Below are 24,767 nucleotides of genomic sequence, written 5' to 3'. Positions count from 1 at the left end.
CCAGACAAAACCAGAGCAAATTACGGGTTGGCGCAAAACACGAAGCAACACTGTCTCCCACTGTCTTGTTTAAACAGTAAAACAAGTCTCTCTCTGGAAACAAAACTGATGACAGGCCCTCCAAAAAACAAACATCTGGAATACTCAAGCCAATGAATACAGATCTACAATTCTGGTCCCACCATCACCATTTTAAGTTATATTAGCAAATGACTCGCTGTGAAACAACCATAGCATCTTTAGAAGATATGTTTGCTTTAGTCCATTACACCAAACTACAAGACAGGCCAAAAGCAGACTCAGTACTCAGTCGGTACAGCCGACAAATGAGCAATTGTTTTGAATCGATTATGAATTCAGTGTACGTACAATTCACAAGGCTTTTCTAGGTCATCTGAACAAAGCTAACGGTAAATCAAGCTACAGCGAACTCGCCGTATCTTCTACTCGACTCTGCCCCACAGATCACGCTCATTGTGTGCCTTGTTGTGAGGCGTGCTGTTGCTATAGCAAAGTCGTGGTAGTTGCACTTAGTTACTTAATTCTATTATTTGTGACCCCCTCACCCAACCACCTGTCCCTCCTCCACAATCCTCTGGCTGAACATCCGTCAGTAAGGCTGTCTAATGATTACCAATGTGGCCAAAAAGAGCAGAGAGAAAAACAAACATTACCTTGACAACTCAACTCCTTTCAAAGCTCTTCCAGAGACGCCTATAACGGAGAGCTCGACCCCTGGAGAAAGCCAGGATGAATTGTCTCTCATCTTAGATAAAAACATCACAGTTGTTCATGAATGCCAGGCTGTCAGCAAAAGTTGTTGAAATGTGTTGTGTAAGAGGAAAGAGAGGGCAAGAGGATCTCAATAAAACACATCTTTTATCATTGTCATTACATCATAATATTGCGTTTAATGTCATGTTGATTTCTGGCCGAACAATAAAAACCGAGACTCTGTAATCTAAGGCTTCAAACCTTTTTATTCATTTAAACTGAATGCAGATTAATGTAATACAGATGCACATGCAATATTTCACTTTTGAAATAAATATATTTTCAAATTTCAAAAGATACGTTTTTGCATATATATATTACATATTTGAAATATATATTTGCTTGAGGTGCCATTAAAAAAAATCAGTAAACAAAGGTTGTGAGATCAAAAATAAGAGATATAAAGACTTTAGTGAGTAAAAGAAACACCTCTGTAGGAATACTGAGTCGAGAAACCAAGTATTAGTAACAGTGGCACTGGACAATAAAACAACAAGAAATCATTATTTCGAAGAAACAAAGCCCTATCCTGAGATTAATGTACAAAACACTCCAAAAAGTTCAGAAACGTGATTTATAAGAAGTGATTCTTAAGACGACAACAGCATTATGATATGATCACAAAAACAATAACATTGACTATAACAAAACTAATGCATAATTAAATTTTGCATACTTCAGACAGAAATGAAACGAAAACAAGAAAAAGTTCTCCTAAACCCACCAACCACAATGATAAAGTGTATAAATCACTAGTTACCGAAAAGTACCTAAAAGTATCAGACTGAATCTGCTGTTATGATACTATAAATGTGACCGTTGTGAACTAGCATATTGACTATCTGCATTGATAACAAAGCCATAACACTCAATCACAATAAAATATAGACTAGAGTACAGTGAGAGGGAATGTTTTACAATAAGTTCATCTTAGAATACAGATTTTATGTGGTGGTGCTAAAGTTCGAGAACGAAACCGATAAAAAAATACAAAAAATGTGCAGTAAAAAACGTTATTTTTTTAACAGTTTTTCCACATATAATGTCAAAAAAACGGTAATTTAACAGAATGTTTCATTTTTTTTCAAGATTTTTGGAGTATTTTTTAGAATACGCTCAAAAGACATAAAATTACAGAAAACACCGCAAATTTACATGAAAAACGGGGAATACCTGTAATGTCACAAGGAAAAACTGTTATTTCACGGTTTGTTTCTAGCGCCCCAGCTGCCAGAAAATTTCAATTTTGTGTTTTTTTACAGTGTGTATTTGCGTACTTAAATATCATTCGCGAAATATTCTAGAAATATGAAAGACAACATGAATTGATATCCAGTGTAGATAAGAGTTCTGTGCAACAGAATCTGAACTGAACTACAATTGATGGCTCAGATGGCTTTTGCGTCCTATAGCATCAGTATAGTTTTTGTATACAATTGAAGGCGACTCATGCTAAATTGAATCATCTTTTGTAAATGAAGCAACTACTTGCAGGTATCTTGGAAAATACTGAGAGTATATCACTTATATTTGTGTGAGATGTATTTATAGTCGACAACTATATATTTCTAAACTGGATCAATATTACAAATGATTTTCAAGTAAGAAATTCAAGATTTTAGAATTCGACCACTGTTTGTTTTATGACTTCAGGAGGTACCAGTAACTCTTTCTGAAACTATTTCATAGCATAATGTGAAAAATTCAGTCGTTTTTTCAGCAAGCAAACACATGCAGTCCTAACATTAAATTCAATAATGTGTTCTGAAAGTCGATTATGGTGCAGCAGCTTTAAACTTGTAGGACTAGAATGTCACTCCTACATCTATATGTATTTCATAAACTGTGCAAAACATTTAGAATATCAACTTTAAGCAGCATTACAAAAATTATTGTCACTAACAATATTTTTTCAGCATTGTCCCTAACCCTGAATGTCACAAAACAAGGTAGCTCTGGACCTGAGATACACTATATGCAAGAACTTCATTTCCAGATTTTCAGCAAATGATTGTTTACTAGTGTTTAGTAGTGGCTGTCAAGTTCTCTCAGTTGGGTAGCTGCCTGTGTGTTGTCCACATATGATCACAATAGACTTAATACTATCTTTTTGCGAAATTGGTGGGAACATGTCGAGTGGTCTCGCTTTCTGGCCACCATGCGTGGCTTTGTTCGTAAATGATCCGAGAGATCTTCTCCCTAATCCTCTCAAAGTGAGATGGTATCAACACGGTCTTTCAAATCTTGCCCTCTCATGTTAAAGCACACTAGCTCACCATTACAAAGTCTTTAAGGGCCATGGTGTGATTTCAAAAAGATGCATCAAATGGTTGGTTGGAATACCTGACGTGTTAAAAACAAAGCATTCGGTTACACAAAACAAGCTCACAATGAGCCTCTTCAGTTCTATGGTAACCTGTCGGGATGTGTCAGCTCCCATGAAAAGTGGAAAATCCACAAATGTAGCTTACATATCAGAATAAAAAAAAGACAACAGCCAGAACCACAACAAACGGTGTAAGGAACTGAAAAAATAAACACTGTTAGTGAACACAGTATATAAAAAATGTACGACGATGGCTTTTAACTGTTATTAGACATTAGTGGAGATCTTGTACTTCGGTGACATGTTGTTGTGGAACCAGATGAAGCTAAAAATGACGCCCATTGTTTTGGGGATGCTCTCGTCGAAGGCGAAGGTCATCGCTTCGTGCAGCGGGACTTTGAACACTTCGATCAATTCTCCCTCCTGGGGTTTACCTCCTCCCTCTCCAACGCGATTCTCATCGGAAACCTCAACGTAAAACATCGTCTGCTTGGATCCGGTCACACCAACGCCTGACCTGTGGGGGAGGGACACAAGCGTTTCAAGTCATGACATATGACTTGACATATTTTTTCAACCTGTATCCAAAAACACATTTCAAATGCATGAAGCCTGAAAGTATGACGAGAGACATCTCGTACTTCAAACAACATAGCAGCATCTGCTTGGTACCACTGTGACTGAGGTGCCACCTCACCTGAGACACCGGCATGGCGATATCACCATGGAGATCTCCCTGACACTCAGAATGCATTACAGAGCTGGAAAGCCTCCATCGGCCCCATGACTTTCTAGTATGTTGAAATCAAACTATTCTGAAAATGATTTCTGAGCTCATGAAATATGGAAGAAAATTACAAGGCCCTAATGCAGGCTCAATATCAGAGTGATGGATGATGACCCAATGAGGCAAAAATGAAATCAATCAGTTTCTAGAATGAGTGTAAACTAACCACAATGGCTGCTCTACATCTGAGAAGTTGAATTTACAAAAAAATCTCTCATCTGTCACCGATGAAGAATAAGATCTTTATAGCCACTCACTTATGAGAGAGAAGACAAGATGGATGGCATATGAAGAATGTCCTCCGGAGGCACTTCAATAAGAATTTTGTTGTATTTCAACACTGAATGGTAAATTATTGTATTTCCTTTAAGGGAGATATTCATTCAAAAGTAACTCTGGTACTTTATTATTTTTTTGGTATTTACTTGCAACAAATGCTAAAAAAATAATTAAATTGAGGAGTTCATTTGCCAACAGATAACTATTTTTAAACATCATGTTTCTATTGTGTATCATGCTTTTATTGTGAATTGTGTTTTATCATGATTTAGGGTGCTAGTTATATTCGTTGTAATTTTTACTTAATCAAAACAACCCAACTGCAGTTTGATTGATATTACTTGGAATGCCCAAAAACATAATCTTTGGAACATTTTCAAAAAAGTAGTTATCAGGAGACAAGACACAAGACTGAGTTCACAAGAACAAGATGAGATTTTTAGACTTTTTTAAAGAAATCCTCAATGATGAAAAATTTATGAAAATAACATTTTATTAACATAAAATATATTTTATTCACCTTAAAACACAAAATTTATTCATTATAAAACCACATAGATGAATGCACATAGCAACGTGAAAGTTTATGCCTGATAGCAAATCAACACTTAGCACAAAAGAGTGTTCTAATGTCTTGAGTATAAATAAGATTTGCTTTTAAAAGAAAAACATTTTAGAACAAATTGGTTTTGTCATTTTTGGGGGGGGCTGCTACTTCTGTTTATCAAAATTAAAACTTTGAAAATGTATCGGTTTATTGAAATGAAATCAAATAAACAATAAAAGAAAATACATTTTATATAGCAACATAAATAAATGAAAAAATAACAAAAGCAAATATTAAAATAGCTAAAAAAGTAAAATAAATGAATCATTAAATTAACATAAAAACTAAAATTCTAAAAATAAAAGCTAATTTATTAATAAAACTAGAATAATGCTGGTTAGAATGTTCTGTACTATTTATATTTAATCTATAATAGGTTTAAAAAAAAAAAAAGATGCATCAATTTCCTTGACCATTTCCTGATTTCAACACATCATTTCTTAATTCTTAACGCATCACTTTGCCCTTTCTTCTCCACATCCCTTCCTACCCCTTCAAGCTACTTCATCTATCAACAAATTGAAAAAAGGAGAAAAACATCCACCATTTAACCCAATCATCCAAAAGTAGGTCATCCCCTCACTGTGCATTCCTCTGTGTCCCACCCAGCCCATAAAAGAAGCAGGTGCCTCATGAGGTGCACAGGTGTGTATGATGGCACATGGCGCAGGTGTGTGTCTGTGTGCATTTGGGAGGAAGGTGGGTTGTGACTCCATGTAGTATCTTAGCAAATCAGGATGGAAGTGATCCAGGTCACAACCAACTGCACAAAGCAGATGTTGCAGAGACTCTGGCAGGTGTGAGATGGCAGGAGTTTACGACAGCCTCCTCACTTCAGACTGATAAGAGCATAATGCAGCACTGTTTCTTTCTTAACGGATGAGATTGGAACACAATTTACACCTTGAATTCTTTATCTGAGGCTTTAGGGCAGGTAATGATGGGGGATTACTGGAGGGGTTAAATATTAAAATGAGAGAATCTGTAAAGAAACTGTTGAGATAAAAATGTATGCCAGTCCAGACAGAGGGCATAATACTAGATACAGATGTAAATCTTTCTAAATATTAAAAGATTGATTATAATTTGTGCTTGCGGTCCCAAAATATAACATAAATAAACAATTAAAAATCTCATTATCAGTTTCTTATCAGTGACAAAACGCTTGTGTTATTATTAGCTATTTTCACACATAAAACCTGTTAAATGCTTTCATGTTATCCACGGTTATTCACACATGCAACTACTAAAATAGCACTACAGTCTTTCTTTTCTCATTTATATGCTGGGATTTCAACAAATGTAAAAATGTTAAATAATCAACAGTACAAACTTACCTTAAGATCTTATACCTGATTACTTAAAAGAAAACTGTAGTCCATACTAAGATTAGTGGTAGACAAATATATCTGGTAGATATTTGGAATATATGGTAATATATTACATGCTACTAATAAAACATTTAAATTCATATATTTGATTCCTATTTAGCCATATTTGTATGTTTACTTTAATTGCATTTGTGTTATATCAGCCTCTTATCGGACAATCGGGAACCGTTTTTTTTTATTGGTATCGGCATACACTGTAAATAAATCTTGAAAAAAACTAATTTTCTGGCAGCTGGGGCGCCAGAAATAAACTTTAAAAAAGTGTAATCTGTAAAATTACATGTTTTCCCTGTTTTCTTTCAAATTTGCATGTTTTCTGTAATTATACATTTTTGTCTCTCTTTTTAAAAAATACAGAAAAAATCTCTAAGAATTTAAACAAGCTATAAAAAAACACATGATGGTTGTTATCTAACAATCAATTAGATTATGAGACTTTAGCCTGGGTTTTCACAGGGTATTTTTACAACGTTTACATGCTGATCAATAATGTTAGTGTTAAATTTAGGTAAAAACTTTACGGTTAATAGATTATCATAAATCTGGTCGAAAGGTTTGAGACATGTAACAAACAGTAAACGGACAGATACAAATGCTTAAATTTTGCTTCATGTTGATAACTGTTACGTGTCCATTTACCTTCTCTGCGTGTCTGCACTAGTGTTGTGTAAATAAGCAAGTGTTTTCCTCTTCATGCCGCACGTATTTGGCGACAGAGAAGCAGTGCGAGGAAAGGGTTCAAATGAAGCACGTTTGGGGCTAGATAAAGATATTAAGAGAATATAGCGGCAAAAGATCAATTACATAAATGTTTCTGAGAGTGCGTGTGATGTGATTCTCCGTTGTGTAGACACGGGGCTCAATTTAAACAACTAAAAGTTTTAAATGGTTTATTAGGTTATGTCTCGGGGGTCCGGATGGAACGAAGCAAAGGTCCGGATTGCGGTCTGCCAATTGAAGATGACTGATCTAAAATGTGTTTGTACGTTTAGTTGGCCACCAACCTGTACGACGTGATCTTTCTCAACTTGGTGACGGGCACGTCAAAGCCGCACTCTTCCAGTATCTCCTGCCGGGCAATCTCCTCCAAAGAGAGGTCAGGTTTGTCCACCAAGCCTGCACATAGCTCGTAGGTGACGCCTGCTGATGCCGGAGGTTGGTTAGGAGGGCTTGACGTCTCTTCGGTTGTATCCCCTGCTTGGCCCTCCTCTGGGACTTTGGGTTCTGTTGGTGTGGCATCTGCGGCCCCTTCTTCTGCTGGTTGCAGGGGCTTAGGTTTGCTCCGCTCCCATTCACTCATGTACACAGCTGTGGAGGGGTAACAAGTGTCACTCAAGGAAAGAAATATGAGGATACGTTTGAGCACATACCTGGAGCTATTTTGATGGATGAGGTCTTAAACACTGTAAACATAGGGAGAGCTTCAGTGCACTGGGACTCATGTAGGTACGAGGTGTTAGAACAAACTGTATGGTTTGTATTGGACTTGGCAATGGATCAGACATTTACTTGAATCGGTTTAATTTGTTATTATAATACAGACAGTTGTTGCACTGGGAATAATAATTATCCTTCCATTTGACAGACAGGGTTGTACATTTCTTGCATGCCCTACTTTAATCCATCAGTACAATAACATAAATTACACACCGTCGTAACCAAAGGCGACATGACAAGATAAAAGTGACATGTAATTTGTTTACATACACTTCAAAAGTGGGGACAGTTGTTACAAAAAACAACAGTCATTGGTGTATGGAGGATATTTTCCTTTGCACACAATTGCACCCACAATGCATTGCTTAGCTAAAGGGCATAACCCAAAGAACACAATACATCATAGGATTTTCCCTGTGGAACTTGAAGGAATATATTTAATTCAGAACTTCCATCTCTTCCTTTATAATGTTTAATATACATGAGATTGCCCATGGAGTTGGTGGTGCGACCCGGTACAGAATCGCAAAAATCAAGTGTAAATCAATGAAAATGTAAAAAGCCTTATTTTCTTATTTCTTATTCTGCTCTCGCGGTGTGAATAAAAAACAAGACTACTGGTTTACGATATGGTCACTTGACTTAACGCATAAGACTTTATGAATTATTACACTACATTTCAGTCTGCTTATTCCTATCCCTAAATTCTCTCATTTTTATCCTTTCATTTTTATGCGTTGTCTTTTCCTCTGCTATCCTTTATACTTCCAATCCCATTTGGAATTTTAAATTATGTTATTTAAAGTATATAATATCTGGACAAAAAGGCCTTTATGAGGCCAGATCAATATTCCCCAATGCACTTTAATACGAATGTAGTCAACTAATAAATGTGTTGATCTCACAGATTACAGTTCAAACACTACATACTATAATTCTCAAAGGTTAAGCCGGACATCAGTATATATGTAGGCTTTATCAACCTTTCCTTTTCCAAGCATTGTTTGAAGACTACAGAAGAAAACCGTGGAAAAAGAGCAAGGCGTCTCTTTTTCAATGCAAGGTTTTCCTTGCATTCTGAGAGGCAGGCTGTCGGCCTTGGCGAGCTTGTATAGAACAATAGTGTAACAGTGTAGCCAAAGCTTCAGTGAGAGTGCTGAAAAATGGACCATCAACATGAAAAATGCTCTATTATAAGAAAATCATTGTTTTTAAGTGCTGTGGATTATGTAGCGACCCGATCTACACGGAGGTCACAATATGCATTATTTCCTTTTTTTCATTTCATGTAATCTAAACACCGACCACTTCACAAAAAAATGGGTGGAGTTGCTCCGAGACGAAAGAAAAAACGTAACCAGGGCACAACAATATGTATTTTAGTCTGGCTCATTGAGTCTAGATGTTCACTTTGGATATTTGTATTATTTATAAAGGACCATATCCTTTTATCCAAAGCTTACTGCATAGTGTATTCAAAGCATTTTTTGAATCCGTAAATCCGAATAAAATCCACAATTCTGTGAATTCTGTGGTTTCCGAATGTACATTTAAATGTTTTACTTAATATTCCGGTCATGCTTACTTTTAAGACCTGACAAGTGAATAAAGTTTAAGAAATGTGAAGGAATATAGGAAAGAGAAAAATCTTACATGGACAACGCGCACAAACTTCTAAGCTGTTTTTTTACAGAAATATGTTCATCTGAACAGGACACACATAATTCTAGTCTGAATCCTGTTATTCTCAAACGAACATTTTGACATGGCAACACCCTCCTTCCAGCAGTCATAAAGTGGTAACTGATATCTTTTAGGTATCAGGTGGTGGTCAGAGGACACTGTTTTTAAAGCCTCTTCTTTAACCATGAAACAAATATCAGCAGGAAAATAAAGAACGGAAATCCTTCTTTCTTTTAGGCAGAAGAGGGATTAGGGTGTAACAAACACAAGACACTAAAAGTGGTAGCTCACCTCAAAATAAAAATGATGTCATCATTTATTCACACTCATGTCATTTCAAACCTGTATGACTTTCTTTTTTTCAGCTGAACACAATAGAAGATATTTTGAATAATGTTGTTAACTGGCACCCGTTCACTTGCATTGGTTTTGTGTCCATATGTAGAAGTGAATGGGTGCCGGTGCTGTCCGGTTCCCAACTTTCTTCAAAATATCTTCTTTTGTTTTCTGCAGAAAATATTTGTTAGATGTTTGCAAACCACAGGGACAAACAAAGGATGACTAATAGTATCAATTATGTTAAAAAATAAAAATATCATTGAGATTGAAGATCTTAGAAGGAGATATGAGGTTTCAGAAGGGCAGCAGCAAAATGCATAACACGTGTATATGTAAGTCTATATTTATGTATGTGTTCTTTTTTTCTTCCCCTACTATCAAGGTTTGTGGTTGCTGGAGGATTTGCAGCATAAGAATGTCATCGTATCTTGTAATCGACTGTTTATGACAATAAACTCCTGGACAATAGTACAAGAAGTGCAGAGCGTTACCTGGGCGGAACTGCTTGACCAGGATGAAACAGTGTGAGGTGGTGTTGAAAATCAGTACAGAGACACTGGAGAAAAGACAGAAAAGCAGTGAATTAGACGTTGAATTGAAACAGTTAGAGACACAGTTCCAGTTTGATCAGTAGTACAATGGAGTCATACTCTCCTGCTATTCAATCCGACTTGAGTAACAACAAAATTACTGAACCTACAACTGTACTCTCACTGGCTTTTCTCGAAAAGTGAACGTGAACATGTGTGTGTCTGTCTCTGTGTAAGTAAGTATATGAGAGAGATATTCAGGAAACGCCTGGACACCCTCACCCCATGAAGCCCCAACAATCACCCTGGATTAACACCTTGGCTGTTGTCTTGGCTTTTCACTTTATCTTGGTTTGAGAATGAACCTAAAGCCTTAAGAAGTGGGGAATAAATCCCTGTGTCTTAAAGATCTCTGTATAACAGGATTTATCCACTGGAGCGCACCCGGAAAGTCAGACATCAGTAGACTGAAGGTAAGCTAATCGCTCTATGTGGCAGGAGGTCCAAGGACAGAGTGTCTCTGTCCATCACTTTTACACTCCCACAAGTAACATCCTTTTCCCACCCTCATAAGCATGCACGCTCTGTTTACAACTGGTATTAACATATGTGTCAAGTGATCCGAAGAGAGGTAGCCCGGCAGGACTGATCGCATTTTCGTCTGATCACTTTTCAACTGGCATTACCATACCATACTCTATTGTGACATTTGTTTTGAGATTTTTGCAGGGTTGGTGACTTGTTTTTTGAAGTGTTTATCCATTACTATTACAAAGTTAATATCATATTTGACCCTGGACAACAAAACCAGTCTTTAGTAGCAAGAAACATTTTTAGAAATCACCAAAAATACAATGTAGGGGTAAAAATTCATTCTAAATATTCAAAATATCATTAGGATATTAAGTATAGATCATGTTCCATGAAGATATTTTATACATTTCCTACCATAAATGTATAAAAACTTTATTTTGGTGAGTGGATGGCCTGCTACAGTAACTCAGATTAACAATTTCAAAGCCGATTTTCTCAATATTTTGCTTTTTTGCACCCTCAGATTCCGGCTTTGTAAACTGTTGTTGTTCCGCCAGATAGTTTCCTATTTTAACAAACCACATATAAAAAGAAAGCTTATTTCTTCAACTTTCAAATGATGTCAAAATCTCCATTTAAAGAAATTGACCATTATGACTGGTTTTGTCGTCCATGGTCACATATGTTTATTTCTGGCATACGTACAGATTTTGCTACTGTATTACAAATTTTTAGGCGCAATGGTATTTGCACTATTCAATACGGTCACATGCACTTCTGATTGACTCTAAATCTCATTCAGGTGATCAAATACGGACCCCATCTATACCGGTATTTAGCCGTCCACTCGTGTTGGGATGTTAATACTAGGTGTAATGTAGTCAGTAAGTGTCAGTTTTGTCAACTGATACTATACATTCTGTAACACAATACGTTGTGTGCAATTGTTTCGATAGCAGCAGAGGGAGACTTTTCTTTGAGAGGGGAAAACGGATATGTATGTATGTCAGGAAGCCCTGCCCCGTCTTTCCCATGGTGAAAGCGTGCTACAGATTATCACACAGCCCGTGGCCTGGCGCGAAGCTGTTTGGGGTTTTTACCCAGGTATGTTCGCGTTTAGTTTGAGCACACTCTGAGTTTTCAGGGTCAAGAAACTAGATTGGTTTTGAGCAGGTTTCGTTGCCATGGTAACTTAAGCTACAAGGCTAACCTGCTCCGTAGCAGGTTTTCTTCTGGGTTAGAGATCGCAAACCAAAACTGGACCAATCAGCTCTGAGAAACTGACGTATATCTGATGTAGTGAAGCCAACCCCCTCGTATCTCTCGCTCCAAATTAAAAAAACTTAAATCTTTTGCTTCTAAGTGTTTATTCCTACCTTGCAAATGTTTTCAATTCATGACATGATACTCGCGAGAAGTCAATCAAACTGATGATGCTTTTCCATTTTCCGTGTGATTGGCTGTTTGCCGCACGTGTCACACTTTCAGGTGCACGCGCCTAACGGTCAAACCTGAGTTGACTGAGAAAGTTTATACCAAGCACTGTGCTACAGCTGAACCTGATCTAAACCAGGTTGGATTTGTCTGGTTTTGTCAACTCAAAACTAACTCTGCAACTCAGGTTAGGGTTAAAAAAAAGGAGATTGAATGTTCGCCCACTGCATGCCACAAAACGTGGAGATGTAGAATACATCGCTCTTGTGAAGCAGAAGCGTGTGGTGGACGGGGAAATGCATTTTGAACTATTGTTTGTTGATTTAATACATTTTTTACATCAAACTTTTTGTTCACTCTTTCATTTCTGTTCATAATGCAGACAAATTTCTGTTGGTTAGGGACTGCTAAATGTACATTGCCATAGATTAACCCATTGGATGTCTTCATGTTATATAAGAACAGTTCAAAAGAGCAATGTTGATAAATATTGTTTTATTCTGAATACAATATAAATCACATTGATAATAAAAGATGTCTGTACAGGCGTACCTGTTCAGCCAAAATCTCTTCAAAGCTGTTCATGTTCACTGCGGCGCCGTGCAAACTGTTCGCTCGAGTCACAAAAAATGTTGTGCATGCCGCCATGCGAAATGAGCTCGCGCTCACTCAAAGCGAACTTCGCGAACACCACGATGACGTCATATTTGACGCGTGCACCCAAGCGAATTAGCGGGTGCATAGAGTATAACCCAGCCTTAAAGAGGGATCGTTTTAGGGATTGCAGGCACGCTCCCGACACGAAGGCTGGAAGTTAATAATACCGCCTTCTAAGATAAATCACATTAAAAAAATGACGCAACAATTCATACCAATTTTACAACATGGCAAATTCACATGCATTCCTATGATCTTAATTGTATGTTTTAGCATGATTTGCTTCGCGATGGTGGGTAAGGCTAGGGATGGGGATTCAGTTTAGCTTTCTTACTATAGTCATACGTTTTCGTACACTTCACACCCTACAAATGCTGCAAATAAGCCACTTCGTAAAATTCTTAAAATTGGTTTCACATTCTGTCCAAATTCTGAAGCAACACAGCTTGTTTCATTCAATACCTCCAATTATTGTCAGAAATCATTTTGAATGGATTATTTTAACAAATTTTGTTTGCAAATATGTAATTTTGGTATTTGTTAGTTTACAACACGGTTCCATAATTTAACACCATAGACATGATATACAACTGCAATGGAGGCAAACGAGAATGCAGCAGTTTTGGCAAAATGTGTTGATGCAAACAACGAAATTTGTTGAAGGCTGCTCGGACACCCAACTAGCAACTAGTTTGGTGGAAAAGTCCATCAGGATTCACCATATTTTATTTGTCTGAATCCTGATTTAGAGGGTCCTGCTTCAGTTTCGGAGCCCCTCGTGCCGATCTGAGGACCCTCATCTCACTCTCCTCCTTTCCTCTCCACCCTTTCATCATTAGGAAGATGCTTTCAAGGGTCATACGTGTTGTCTGTCAGTGTCTACTCTTCTCTCTTTCTTCATTGTTGATGAGCTGTGGACTATTACAAACAGAGAATAGTTTGGGTCAAGCTTTGGAATTGTCTGATGGGTCAGCGCCTCAGCGAGCCTAGGCATGTTAGTTCTCTTCACTTCTCCACCCTGTCATGCAGAATCAGTCACATGCCATTAAGCCTGGTTGGTTCGCGTTGCAAGATGCAATGCAACGTGAGGGTCAAAAGGCCTTGTATGAAATTGTTGAAGTCACTTGCGTTACAGTGTAGTGAGTTGTATAATGAGATCGACTAGCTAATTTTACTCAATCATATAAAAGAAGATTTAATATGTTTTCTGGCGAGACTTTTAGCAGTGGTGCATTAAATAAGCATGATGTGCTTTGGCTGTTATTCAATCTGCAAGTTGGGTCTTTAATATACCGCTGCTACATCCACACACATTTAAATGAATGTTTGTGATTTTTAAGGGTGAATGAAATGTTGCCTAGGGAGTAAATTGAAATAGATTTAAGCTTAACTGAAAATAAAAGAAACTAAAACATATACAATAATTTGATCTTATATAGCAACATAAATAAATTCCAAAACACATGACACAATAACAAAAATAAACTAAAAAGAGAAGTAAAAATAACAGCCATTTTAAAATATGGATAAAATAGCATTAAAAACGTAAACAAAACTTAAATAGAAAGTGAATTCTGCAGTTGTGCTTGGAGGGTAAAAAGAAACAAAACCAAGAGGATCAACAAAATAAATAATTAACAATATTAAAAACTGATAAAATTGTATTAAACGTTTGCTTTATCTCCTCTGAACTTTTTGTTGTTCGGTGTATTTCCTTTAAATATTGAGTAAAACCCACATTCCTGATATGATGTTCTTTGTCTTAAACCAAGTTTAGTGCATTCTCAATTTTGTATCATACACCTCTTATTTTGATGGTTTCATTAAACCTTAGGGGGCATCAAAAGCAAATAATGTGTCCCTCCCAACATCACTTTTGGCTACTACTGTAAATACAAAAAGTGCACAAAGACACAACACTCATCAACTCTCTCAAGACCTCACAAAGACACCTTACATTTGACCTAAAGACTAGAAGACCTCACAAAGAAGTGCACTAATGCCTTCAGAAGATGCTCCTCTTAATGACTTTACCTTTCAACTTTAAACCCCCTCAACACACACACACACTACACTGCAAAATGGAAACACTTCACTGATAAACAAACTCCATCAATACACCAAGCAAAACAATGAGTCACAGTCAAATTATGATGTCAAAGACTTTAAAGTGTGTATTTAAACCAGGCCAAACAGTATGCCGTCTTCAAAAATGGGTTTAGTGTTCTTCCTTGTCCTTGTCAAGACATATTTTCCCCTTACCAGCTACGATAACAGCAAGCAAGTTTTATTTCCATCAAAAGCTTTCATTTGTTTCAATGAGGACAGTCAAATGACTTGATGCTGCACCCTTATTATGTTGTGCATGTTTAGAACAATGTTAGTGTAGGAAGTAAACAGGACGTAGGTTTTGTTTTGAGGATCATTTTTCGACATGGCCCACATGCTCCTCAATTCTTTTTATAAAATAAGTCAGAACACTTCAATGGCACTTCGTTCTGGTTCCACCAGACTTTCTCGTCGAGTTCTCCAGACAGCTTCTTCAGAAAAAGTAAAGTGTTCTGGAAATATTGACACGTTGTCCACAGAGGTACTTGATCCACATAGATTCAAACACATAGCTTTAATGAACCCTGTGTGAAAGGTCAGTGCAGATCTCTGGGTAGCAGTAGAAGACACTAGAGATACAAAGAGGCTGCTCTTACGAGTAATGACCCAAGGACCGCTTGGGTTGGGTGGAAAAGGTAGTGTGGGAAACGGGTGTGAAGTTTCACTGCTTTCACCATTAGGAATCAGTGAGTAAAACATGTGGATAGCTGGGAAAATAATTGCGTGAGGTATTTTCAAACACTTTAAAATAAAACTGTGTACATTTGAAGAAATAAAGAATCAGCCAGTGAGAGATAAAGATAAAACTGAGAAAGACAGATAGAAATATCAGAGCTCTATGCATATCTGTGAATGCAAAAGAAGTGAGAGAAGATCATGATGTTCACGCAATTTACTTTTGTCACACCATAGTGAGACATTGCTTGCTTTTATTCCTCAAAGGTTTATAGTCACCAATTGATTTACTCAATAGAGGAGACGTTTATAACTATGAGACAGTCTTCAGAAACATCTCTGTTAAGGCTTTATTAAATACCTGAACCTATTAAGAAAGCAGGTGTATAAAATAATATAAAAGTAAAAACAAATATGGAGTAGCAAGAAAATAGCTATTCAGTCAAAGTAACAAGAAAATAGCTATACATTCAAAATATGTTTGAGAGGGCTATGTGTAAATGAACATTGGGTATCTTGTAAGCTAGAAATAAACTATATTGTTAATGTTCATGATTTAAAATATATATTTTTGAAGAATAAAGAAACAAGCTTACCTATCATGGGTTTGCATAAAGTCCCACGACTTCTTTGTTCCATTCTGTGGAAAGCAAAAACGAAATATCCCGTAAATTATATGATTCACAGTATATGTAATAACATCAAATAATTCGCCTAACAAGGTCAAGAGAATCAAAAACACAGGTATAAAACAAAAGACCTTGCACTTTTGACGAAAGCATCCGAATACAGCCAGTAGAAAATATAGAGGCTGGTATAGAGGCTACTGTGAAAAGCAGAGTGAAATTGTATTATGTTGTTAATCACTAAAGCAAATGAATAGCAAAATGAAATTCTAAAGTTTCAAGTTTTCTTTTCAAATGTTTCATGTAAAAAAGCTTTAATGACAAACTATACCATTTCTAGTTCTGGACCATAAACGGGTAATACAGTTTAAAAAATGTAACTGCTAGTTACTAGGCAACCATACATCTCATCCATCCAAATTACAACGAAATGCAATTAGCCAAAGACTGTTCATCCATTTAAAGTGTGTTTATAAGGATATTATCCACCTTATTTTTGAATGTGGAAGTAAAAGATGTGACGTCCTTCCTTTTGTCTTGAGGCTTCCGTTTTACGGCTGGTGGAAAACAATGGAAGTGGTGTCACGGGAGCACGCTCAAAACACCATTAAAAACAGCTCTGGTGAATATTTTTCACACCCGCAATGTATTATACAGTGGGAGGATGAAGTGGCCTGTTATATCATATGAAGATATATTCAATTATTTCGTTTTTCTCTCTGAGTGGACGGGCCTTCGATGCGCAACTATTCAACTACAGAGACGTAAGATATCAGTAACTTACTTGCACAGTAGGATAGACGGTCGAAATTTGTACATGACATTGACCACAAATAAATTTGTGTTTTTAAACTAGATCTGAAAAATTATATCAAATTAATATAATAATAAGTATAATAATATAATATAATAAAATAATAAATAATAATATACATTATTATAATAATATAATGAAATATTATTAGCCCACTATTTTCATATTATTTATATAGTTGTGCTAAATATGTTTTGTTTGTATATAATCAATGATATATAATACTTTTTCTACATTAAGTGTCACTCTCACCATAAGTGCCTGCCTTTGAACGATGTTTATTAGTTATTGTAGTCAAGAAGGTAAATTGTGCAAAATAATGAATAATGGATGCAGATTATAGGGTGCGCGACATCCAGATTCAGCTCTGGTGCGTGGGTTAAGGTCAAAACAAATGTTTAGTAGATGTTTTTTGCATTTGTACCGGCTATTATGGCAACCTTTAACTGCACACATTAAACTTGAACCTAAGGGTTCAATTATAAATATTAACTAGCGAGTCAAAACAGCACACTTGTCTCACTCATAATACGACTGCCATTAGCTGTGGAGGCTCACAGGAAGTCTAAACACAAACAGCTCAAAGTCAGAAGTTGCGTGGTGGAGGTTTATCTTTTATACATAGTGCATACACACTACGGAGTGTCTCATATAACACTCCCTTGACATAAACCTCACAAGAGCATACATTTAGCCAAGGTGTCATATTGCATGTGTACCCTACTTGAAGGAGCTTATAGGCATATTCTACATACATAAACAAAACATCTTAATGTCTTACAAGCAGCTGAACACTTAAAAACTGTTCATCAATGCGGATGTAATGTAACATGCACGGTAAGACATCATGAGCTCTCTGCAGCTCTCTGTGTAATAATTACTGAATATGAAACGATCATTTCAATGAATCTGTATATCCAGAATATGCTTACCTTGTAAATTTTGCTCTCACTATTTGCCTCAACAGACTCAAGATGATCATTGCGTGTCATAAACGTGTATAGCTTTTATAATGAGAGGGGTTTGGGAGTTAGTCATCTTCTTTTCACGAGCATTCTTTGTGCTTACGCCTACGATATCTATTCATTGGATACAAAAATTGAATTCTAACATGACTATGTATTTGGAGAAAAGACACATTTAAAAATATCTTGTAGGTTGTCATGATACTTTGATCGCATCAGTGTGATACAACTCATTTAACCATCATGCACCACAGATAAATTAAAAATTAAGTAAATAAATAAATATGTATGTATGTATAAGGGCTGTTCAACGATTAATCAAGAGTTTGTGTTTACATAATAATATTTGTCTGCACTGTGCATATTTGTTTTGTTTTTATAAACATATACACGTATAAGGGCTTTCAAACATCAGGTTAAATGTTTGTGTTTACATAATATATGTCTGTGTATTGTGCATGTTCATTTTGTATTTATAAACACATACACGTAAATCTATCTATTTAAGAAAGATATTCAAATTAATAAACATTTAAATATAATTTCAATTATTGGTAAATCTAAATAAATAATCAAAACACTTCCTAAATATATATACACGTGTATGTGGAGGTCTGTAAGTTAACTTCTTTTGCACATAGCACCGGTGTTACAGGGGTTTAAAGCACAGGCCAAATAGTTGTAGCACAAGTCTACGTCTGTGCATGTCATCACATAAATAGACTGGTGACTGAAAAAGTACGTTATAAAAATGGATAAATTAGGGCCATATTATTTTTTGTTTTTACCAAAGTCCTTTTTAATTTTCGTAGTTCTGAATTTTCAATAGGGACACGTCGACTTCATAGTACAGCCGCTACTAGTCGACTCTGAAAAAAACAGTCGACTACACAGAAAAAATACAAATGTTGTGGTTCGATGTAATTTTACTGTGAATGTAATTTTAACGTTACATTAAAAAGTTTTAATCAAAATAATACTTAACAATTAAGTATTTAAAAAAATAACAGACTATGGGATTTTTTTACGTTTCTGAAGCGGAAGCACCAAAAAACGGTGTGGGAGTATTTTAATTTTAAAGGCGACAGAATAAGTTTTATGTAAACTGTGTAATGTCAAATTAGCATATAATAATTCAACCGGAGCCATATGCAATCGTATTCACCACAGGCATGTAGGTATTAGTTTAGGGGAGGCTAGTCGAGGAGGCAAGCAAATGGCCATCAGGTCGTTCACTTACGGTCACCGCCGGTGTGATCCTTTACGCTCTGACAAAATAACTGAGCTCCAATTAGCCAATTAAAGCTAAATCCATGACATGGGTAATTGGTGCATGTAGAAGACTGGTGAGCCATTTTCACCATAGCACTAGGGCAGCTGCTCTATGTCAAGAAAAAACAAGAACAGCAAGCTTGTCCTCAACACAATCTCATACAGGCCTGCAAAACTCGCTGTATTTCAGTCAGCGATGTTTTCACGTATTTACGAGAAGAGTTTGGCGTCACCAAGCTTTCAGATGCCAGGACTTTGGAGTTGTCCGATGAGAACTGGATGACCATAGAAAGGATGCTACCTGTACTGGACAGTCTCAAAAGTGCTACTTCTGAATTATGCAGTGAGGATAACGTGTCAGTTTCTATGGTGTTTCCCGTGAAAACTCCATAGATTGATAAACCAGAGGAGAAAATATTGATTAAAATTGTTATTTTGGTTTGTTTTTTTGCACATAAATTATTGTTGTCCCTTCACAAATATTCAACTGAGCCGATAAGAGAGGATGGACCAATTTAACAATGTCTTTATTACTTTTCTGTACGTTGACAACAAACATAACCATTATGTCTATTATGAGGCTTGGAAATCTTATTGATGTCACCTAAATATCTTATTTGTGCTGCTAAGATGCCGGGAGGTCTCAAAACATGTCTAACGTCATATGGGTGAGTGAAAAAATTCACACACATTACATTTTGGGATGAATTTACCCTTGAAATTTATTCGAAGCAGAGACCGATTATTTTGTCTGTATGTCGCACTTACTGTACAGCCCTGTGTTTTTAATATATGGCCTATAAATGACAGCAACAAAACAGTATGAAAGGAACAAAACGCAATAAATAACAGAAATACAAAATAACAGAACAATTGAGGATATGGTAAAAAACTGGCCCGCATCCTATTTTTACTTTTGGAATCTGGCCTCAAAAGAAGTTGAAGACACCTGATGTAACGCAACGCACACATTACAAACAACCATCCCCCCAAAAAATATCTATTGACAGCCCTAATATATATATATATATATATATGTATAATATTTATGATATTAAAATAGAATAAATCAAATGAGACTCTGGATCACAAAACCAGTCTTAAGTAGCACAGAAACATGTTTTGTAAAAGACAAAAATACATTGTACAAAATTATTGATTTTTCTTTTATGCCAAAAATCATTAGGATATTAAGTAAAGATCATGTTCCATGAAGATATTTCGTAAAATTCCTACATTAAATATATAAAGAAATATTTTTGTAAATGGATTTTTTTAAGACAGCAGTAGTGCCCCGATCAACAACTTCGAAAGCAATTTTATCAATATTTTGATATTTGCGCACTCTCAGATTCCTGAGTTTTAAACAGTTTTATATTAGCCAGATATTGTCCTATTCTAACAACTAATAAATCATTAGAATGCTTATTTATTCAGCCTTTAGATTGTGTAAAGATCTCAATTTCGAAAAATTGACCAATAAGACTGGTTTTGTTGTCCAGGGTCACAAATAATATTTATATACAACATTTTATAGAATGTAATCCAAAAAGATATATATTTACAATAGTACATTTCCAGGGTTCAGGATGCCAAGGGGTGAAGAAAGTAAGTTCAAAGATTGATAAACTGCTAACCAAATATGCCTATATTTTAAGTGCAGACAATTAAATAATCAAAGGCTTCATAACGCCTCTTAACAGCCATTGAGTCACTTCAAAATAATGCGGTTTTCCAGCTGAATAGTTAAAGTGTGACCTACCTAATCATAGTTGCGGGTCTGATCTGTTAATAAGAAGCAAGGCTCCATTAATGGAAACAGTCATCGGTTACCTGAGGCACCGGTGTAAAACGAGAATGTGGAAAGTGAACCTGCATACCAAGCGTGGTCAGCGGATCCGACGGGGTCATGTTTGCTTTGGGCAATGCCGCTTTTCGTGCTAATGACCTGTGTCTTTTGGCTCCAAAATGCGAGTGTTTTGGAGGGAAGACCAAGAAGCGGAACAAACTTCAGTCTCATTTCTGTGTATGGTGTCAGAGTTATTCCATTAAACCAAAAGGAGCTATTAAATGCTTGAATGGATCCTTATAATCTTCATGTGGTGCTTTTCTACATTCGTTCATGGTGTTTTGTCGAAGAACAATAACAAGACTTGTCAGGCAAGAGAATAAGGGGCATTTAAAGTAATAATAAAATGAAAATTTGCTCAACTGTTTGTCTCTTCATAAATGCAGAAGAGTTGCAATAGTTGGGTCACGGAAGAGGTGTGTGCTGGCTCCTCATTTAATCTTGTCAAGCGCTAGATCAAACATTGATACAAAAATATTTGTGTAGGCGTAAAATTCTTCATTTTCCCCCGTAGGGCAAGAAGAGTGGGGATAAAAAGTGCCTTTTCATGGCAAGTGTATACTTGAGTGCATGCTTGTGGAAACACACGTGTTAAGTAAAGTGGGCAGTATAATGTGTTAAAATGGAAACTTCCGGAAGGAAAGTGCTAAAGTAGGTCATGAAAAAAATTACAGTATATACAATATATTTACAAACATTTGCAGGAATTATTTTAGCGGTTCTCAGAAATCATTCATCAATGATGCCAAGAAGATGAGTTAAGACCCACAGTTTACTAGGAGGCGTGAAAATGTACATTCCATGCATGCAGACCAAAAAGTCCTAATCTGAACTATGGTATTAACTCAGCACCATCACTGCTTTAGCAACTAACGGGAGCGCAAAAAGGGAGAGGCCATGCATGTTCATACACAACAGACATGCAAGAATGACAAAGTGAAAGTACTTAAAACTAAGCACAAGAGAAAAATACATTCAGAGGCTATGATAATAAAAACACAATCAGACTAAATGTTATAATTGTGTGTTATCATGACAAGCTGTACACTAATACGTTTGAGGCGTATCACATATCATGTGTGTTTATTTCAGTGCCCATATTGACAGGTCATAGCATTCCCACTAAATGTGTGAGGTTTTGTGTCCCAGAAGCGACACGCAAAGTACAGTTCGGCGTGCCTATTATTGCTCTGCGTCTAATGCTGGACCCAAGTTTAAAACACAATATAAACCACATAAAGCACAATCAAATATAAGATCATTGTAGAGGAAAAAGGTTTTCCAGACCAGATGAGGGTGAAAAGTTAATAGGTCTGTGCGAAATTGAAGAAAAAGGCGATAGCATGCTAAAAGAAAAAAATTCTGTTGTACACTGTTATACTGTTGTATGAGGTCTAGCTATGACGTTTGCGTGATTTTTACATTAAAAAACATCAAAATCAAGAAGTAATACGCAATTTTCTACACCGATTTTGAGGGCAAACGATCGGTTTTAATGGCCGTTGATTGGATAGCAGTTTGTGTAGTTGGAGCCTTCTGTGAATTTGGTTCGAGACGTAACGTTAGGTTACACATTAGCACCATTCACAGTTTTCGCAGGGCATCAGTATTATCTGAAGACCTCCTGTGATTTATAAATGAGCTCCCCACATCAGTATATTATGTGACGCATGCGCAAGGGATGATTTTACTTAAATTTACTGACTTATTTCCCGGATGTGATAGCAAGGCTTTGCGTATAGTTTGTATATCCTATAGTTGTATGGTGTTTAAAGATATATGACTGTACTTGCAGCATTTGAGACCAGTGATCCTGAACCGGACAAAAGATCACCGTGATCGCGGGTCTCAAACGTTACCAGAGTTTCCATGATGAATAAACAAACGGGAGACTCCCGGTAACTTATGGATATCACCCAGCACTCGAAATAATATCAAAACACTTCAAAACAGCCTCCATGATACGCAAACGGTGGATAAAACCTTGAAAAACTATATATGAGCCCGTCAAATCACAGAGATGCCGATTCACACGGGCTTAATATCACAGACAACTATTGCTATTAATACAAATGACTAGAGGTCCTCAGGTAATACTAAACTAGTGCGAATGCAGTGCTCAGTGCACATCAAGTGATCTCTAACAAAGCTCACATAAGACTTCTGCGCCATTCCTATCAGATCCAATAATGAAGGCACAGTAGTACTGCTTTTTAAATTTAGTCATTCCACAAATCCAGTCTCGATCTTTTTCACGAAGGAATCCTCGGAGAAACGAAACGAGCGAAACGAAATGTTTTTCCCACAAGAGCTGGAACATCTTTAAACTTAAACTTTAACCCTGCATTACTAATGTCGGAATCCGAAGGAAGGTTTTTCATTGACTGTTTTCTTCCACAAGCAGGGGTTGGCACAATATTTTGCTATCTTTAACTGCATGCTTTTTTTATTGCTTGCACGCGGTATCTGGTTCCGCTCCACTGGTTCTGTATCGCGCGAACCAGTATGCGGGGCTAGAGAAGTTGTCGTTGATATTTTTTCTGTGGTGGCGGTGTTCAACCTACCAATGTCGTCATGAAGGGGCATTCGAGAACCTGCCGTTTGCTGGGCATGGTGTCAGTAACAGATGTAATCTCAGTAACAATGGCGTTTTCAGTTCTAACACCTACATCTGAATACGATTTCCTCTTATATAACAAAAGCTTGGGTTAAATTTGGAATTTGATTCATGCCTCCTTTAAATGATAACTGTATAACAAAAAGCATTGTCAACTGGTTTTGTCACAGACATTGGAAATTTTTCTATTGGCAAAACTTATGTAGCTTGCCTTTAACCTAGTTGTGTGTCCTATAGACAAAAGCAGGTTGTGTAGATTTTGAATAAATAGTCTAAATTTAAATGAAGGCATTTAAACCAGACTAATCACATTTTTATTTAGCTGTTTCAAGTCCAACTGGTATGGCATGTTGACTATGGCACATAATGATCTTGTTTATACAGGTGCCTGCCACCACACTGTAGTTTTCATTAATTTTGCACCGAAGATTTAAAGGTTGTTTTCACCTCCACTGAGCTTTCACAAACCATTAGAAGCATGCTGACGTATAAAGATGAATGTAGAGAATATATATATATATATATATGAAGAACAAGCATAGGCCTAGAATGAAGGTCCTTAAATATGATGCCTAAAACTTGTGCTTGTGCACAGTAACAATATGCCCACACCAGACACGACATTGCAACACATTAGAAGGAATCTTTTCCACTGTATTTTTGTTTTTTGTCCTTGTGATGTGATGTTGCGTCGGGTGTGTGGACACAGTGCAAGATTTATAAAAAGAAAAACTGTGAAATTGTTGAAATTTCTGATTGGTTAAACAACATGGCAGTTGAAATCTTTACTTGACTGACTATTCATGCTAGAACTAAATATAAATACATAAATATATATGTCAAATATTCACTTAAATTAGTTTAGAGTTTTTGTTTATACATCCATCATGGTTACTGTTCTGCCAATCTGAGTTTTAAACATTGACTATGAATTTCAGAGATTTTGCAAACCGCATCTTGTATAAATGGAGAAAGTAAAGTCAGAGATGAGGTATGCATCCTGTAGAACCAGACAGATCTATAGCAACAAAAAAACTGTGGCTTAAAACACAAATGCACAAA

General features: G+C 36.4%; 1 protein-coding gene across 1 annotated transcript in view; it reads right to left on the bottom strand.

Annotated features, from left to right (window-relative positions):
- Positions 1-1,018: 1,018 nt before the first annotated feature.
- The window catches only part of nudt14 (nudix (nucleoside diphosphate linked moiety X)-type motif 14), a 36,947-nt gene continuing 13,198 nt past the window's right edge, over positions 1,019-24,767 (bottom strand). The window contains exons 3-6 of the mRNA XM_056765210.1: positions 16,159-16,202; positions 10,115-10,179; positions 7,169-7,472; positions 1,019-3,617 (exon numbers count right to left, since the gene is read on the bottom strand). Of these exons, the coding sequence (XP_056621188.1) occupies positions 3,368-3,617; positions 7,169-7,472; positions 10,115-10,179; positions 16,159-16,202 (663 nt within the window). The 3' untranslated portion in view covers positions 1,019-3,367. The remainder of the gene's footprint in view (positions 3,618-7,168; positions 7,473-10,114; positions 10,180-16,158; positions 16,203-24,767) is intronic.

This window comes from Triplophysa dalaica, chromosome 13 (assembly GCF_015846415.1).
Source record: "Triplophysa dalaica isolate WHDGS20190420 chromosome 13, ASM1584641v1, whole genome shotgun sequence".
In the NCBI taxonomy this organism is placed as follows: Eukaryota; Metazoa; Chordata; class Actinopteri; order Cypriniformes; family Nemacheilidae; genus Triplophysa; species Triplophysa dalaica.
The sequence above is the reverse complement of the archived record's forward strand: the minus strand, read 5'-3'. Positions and strand labels throughout refer to the sequence as shown.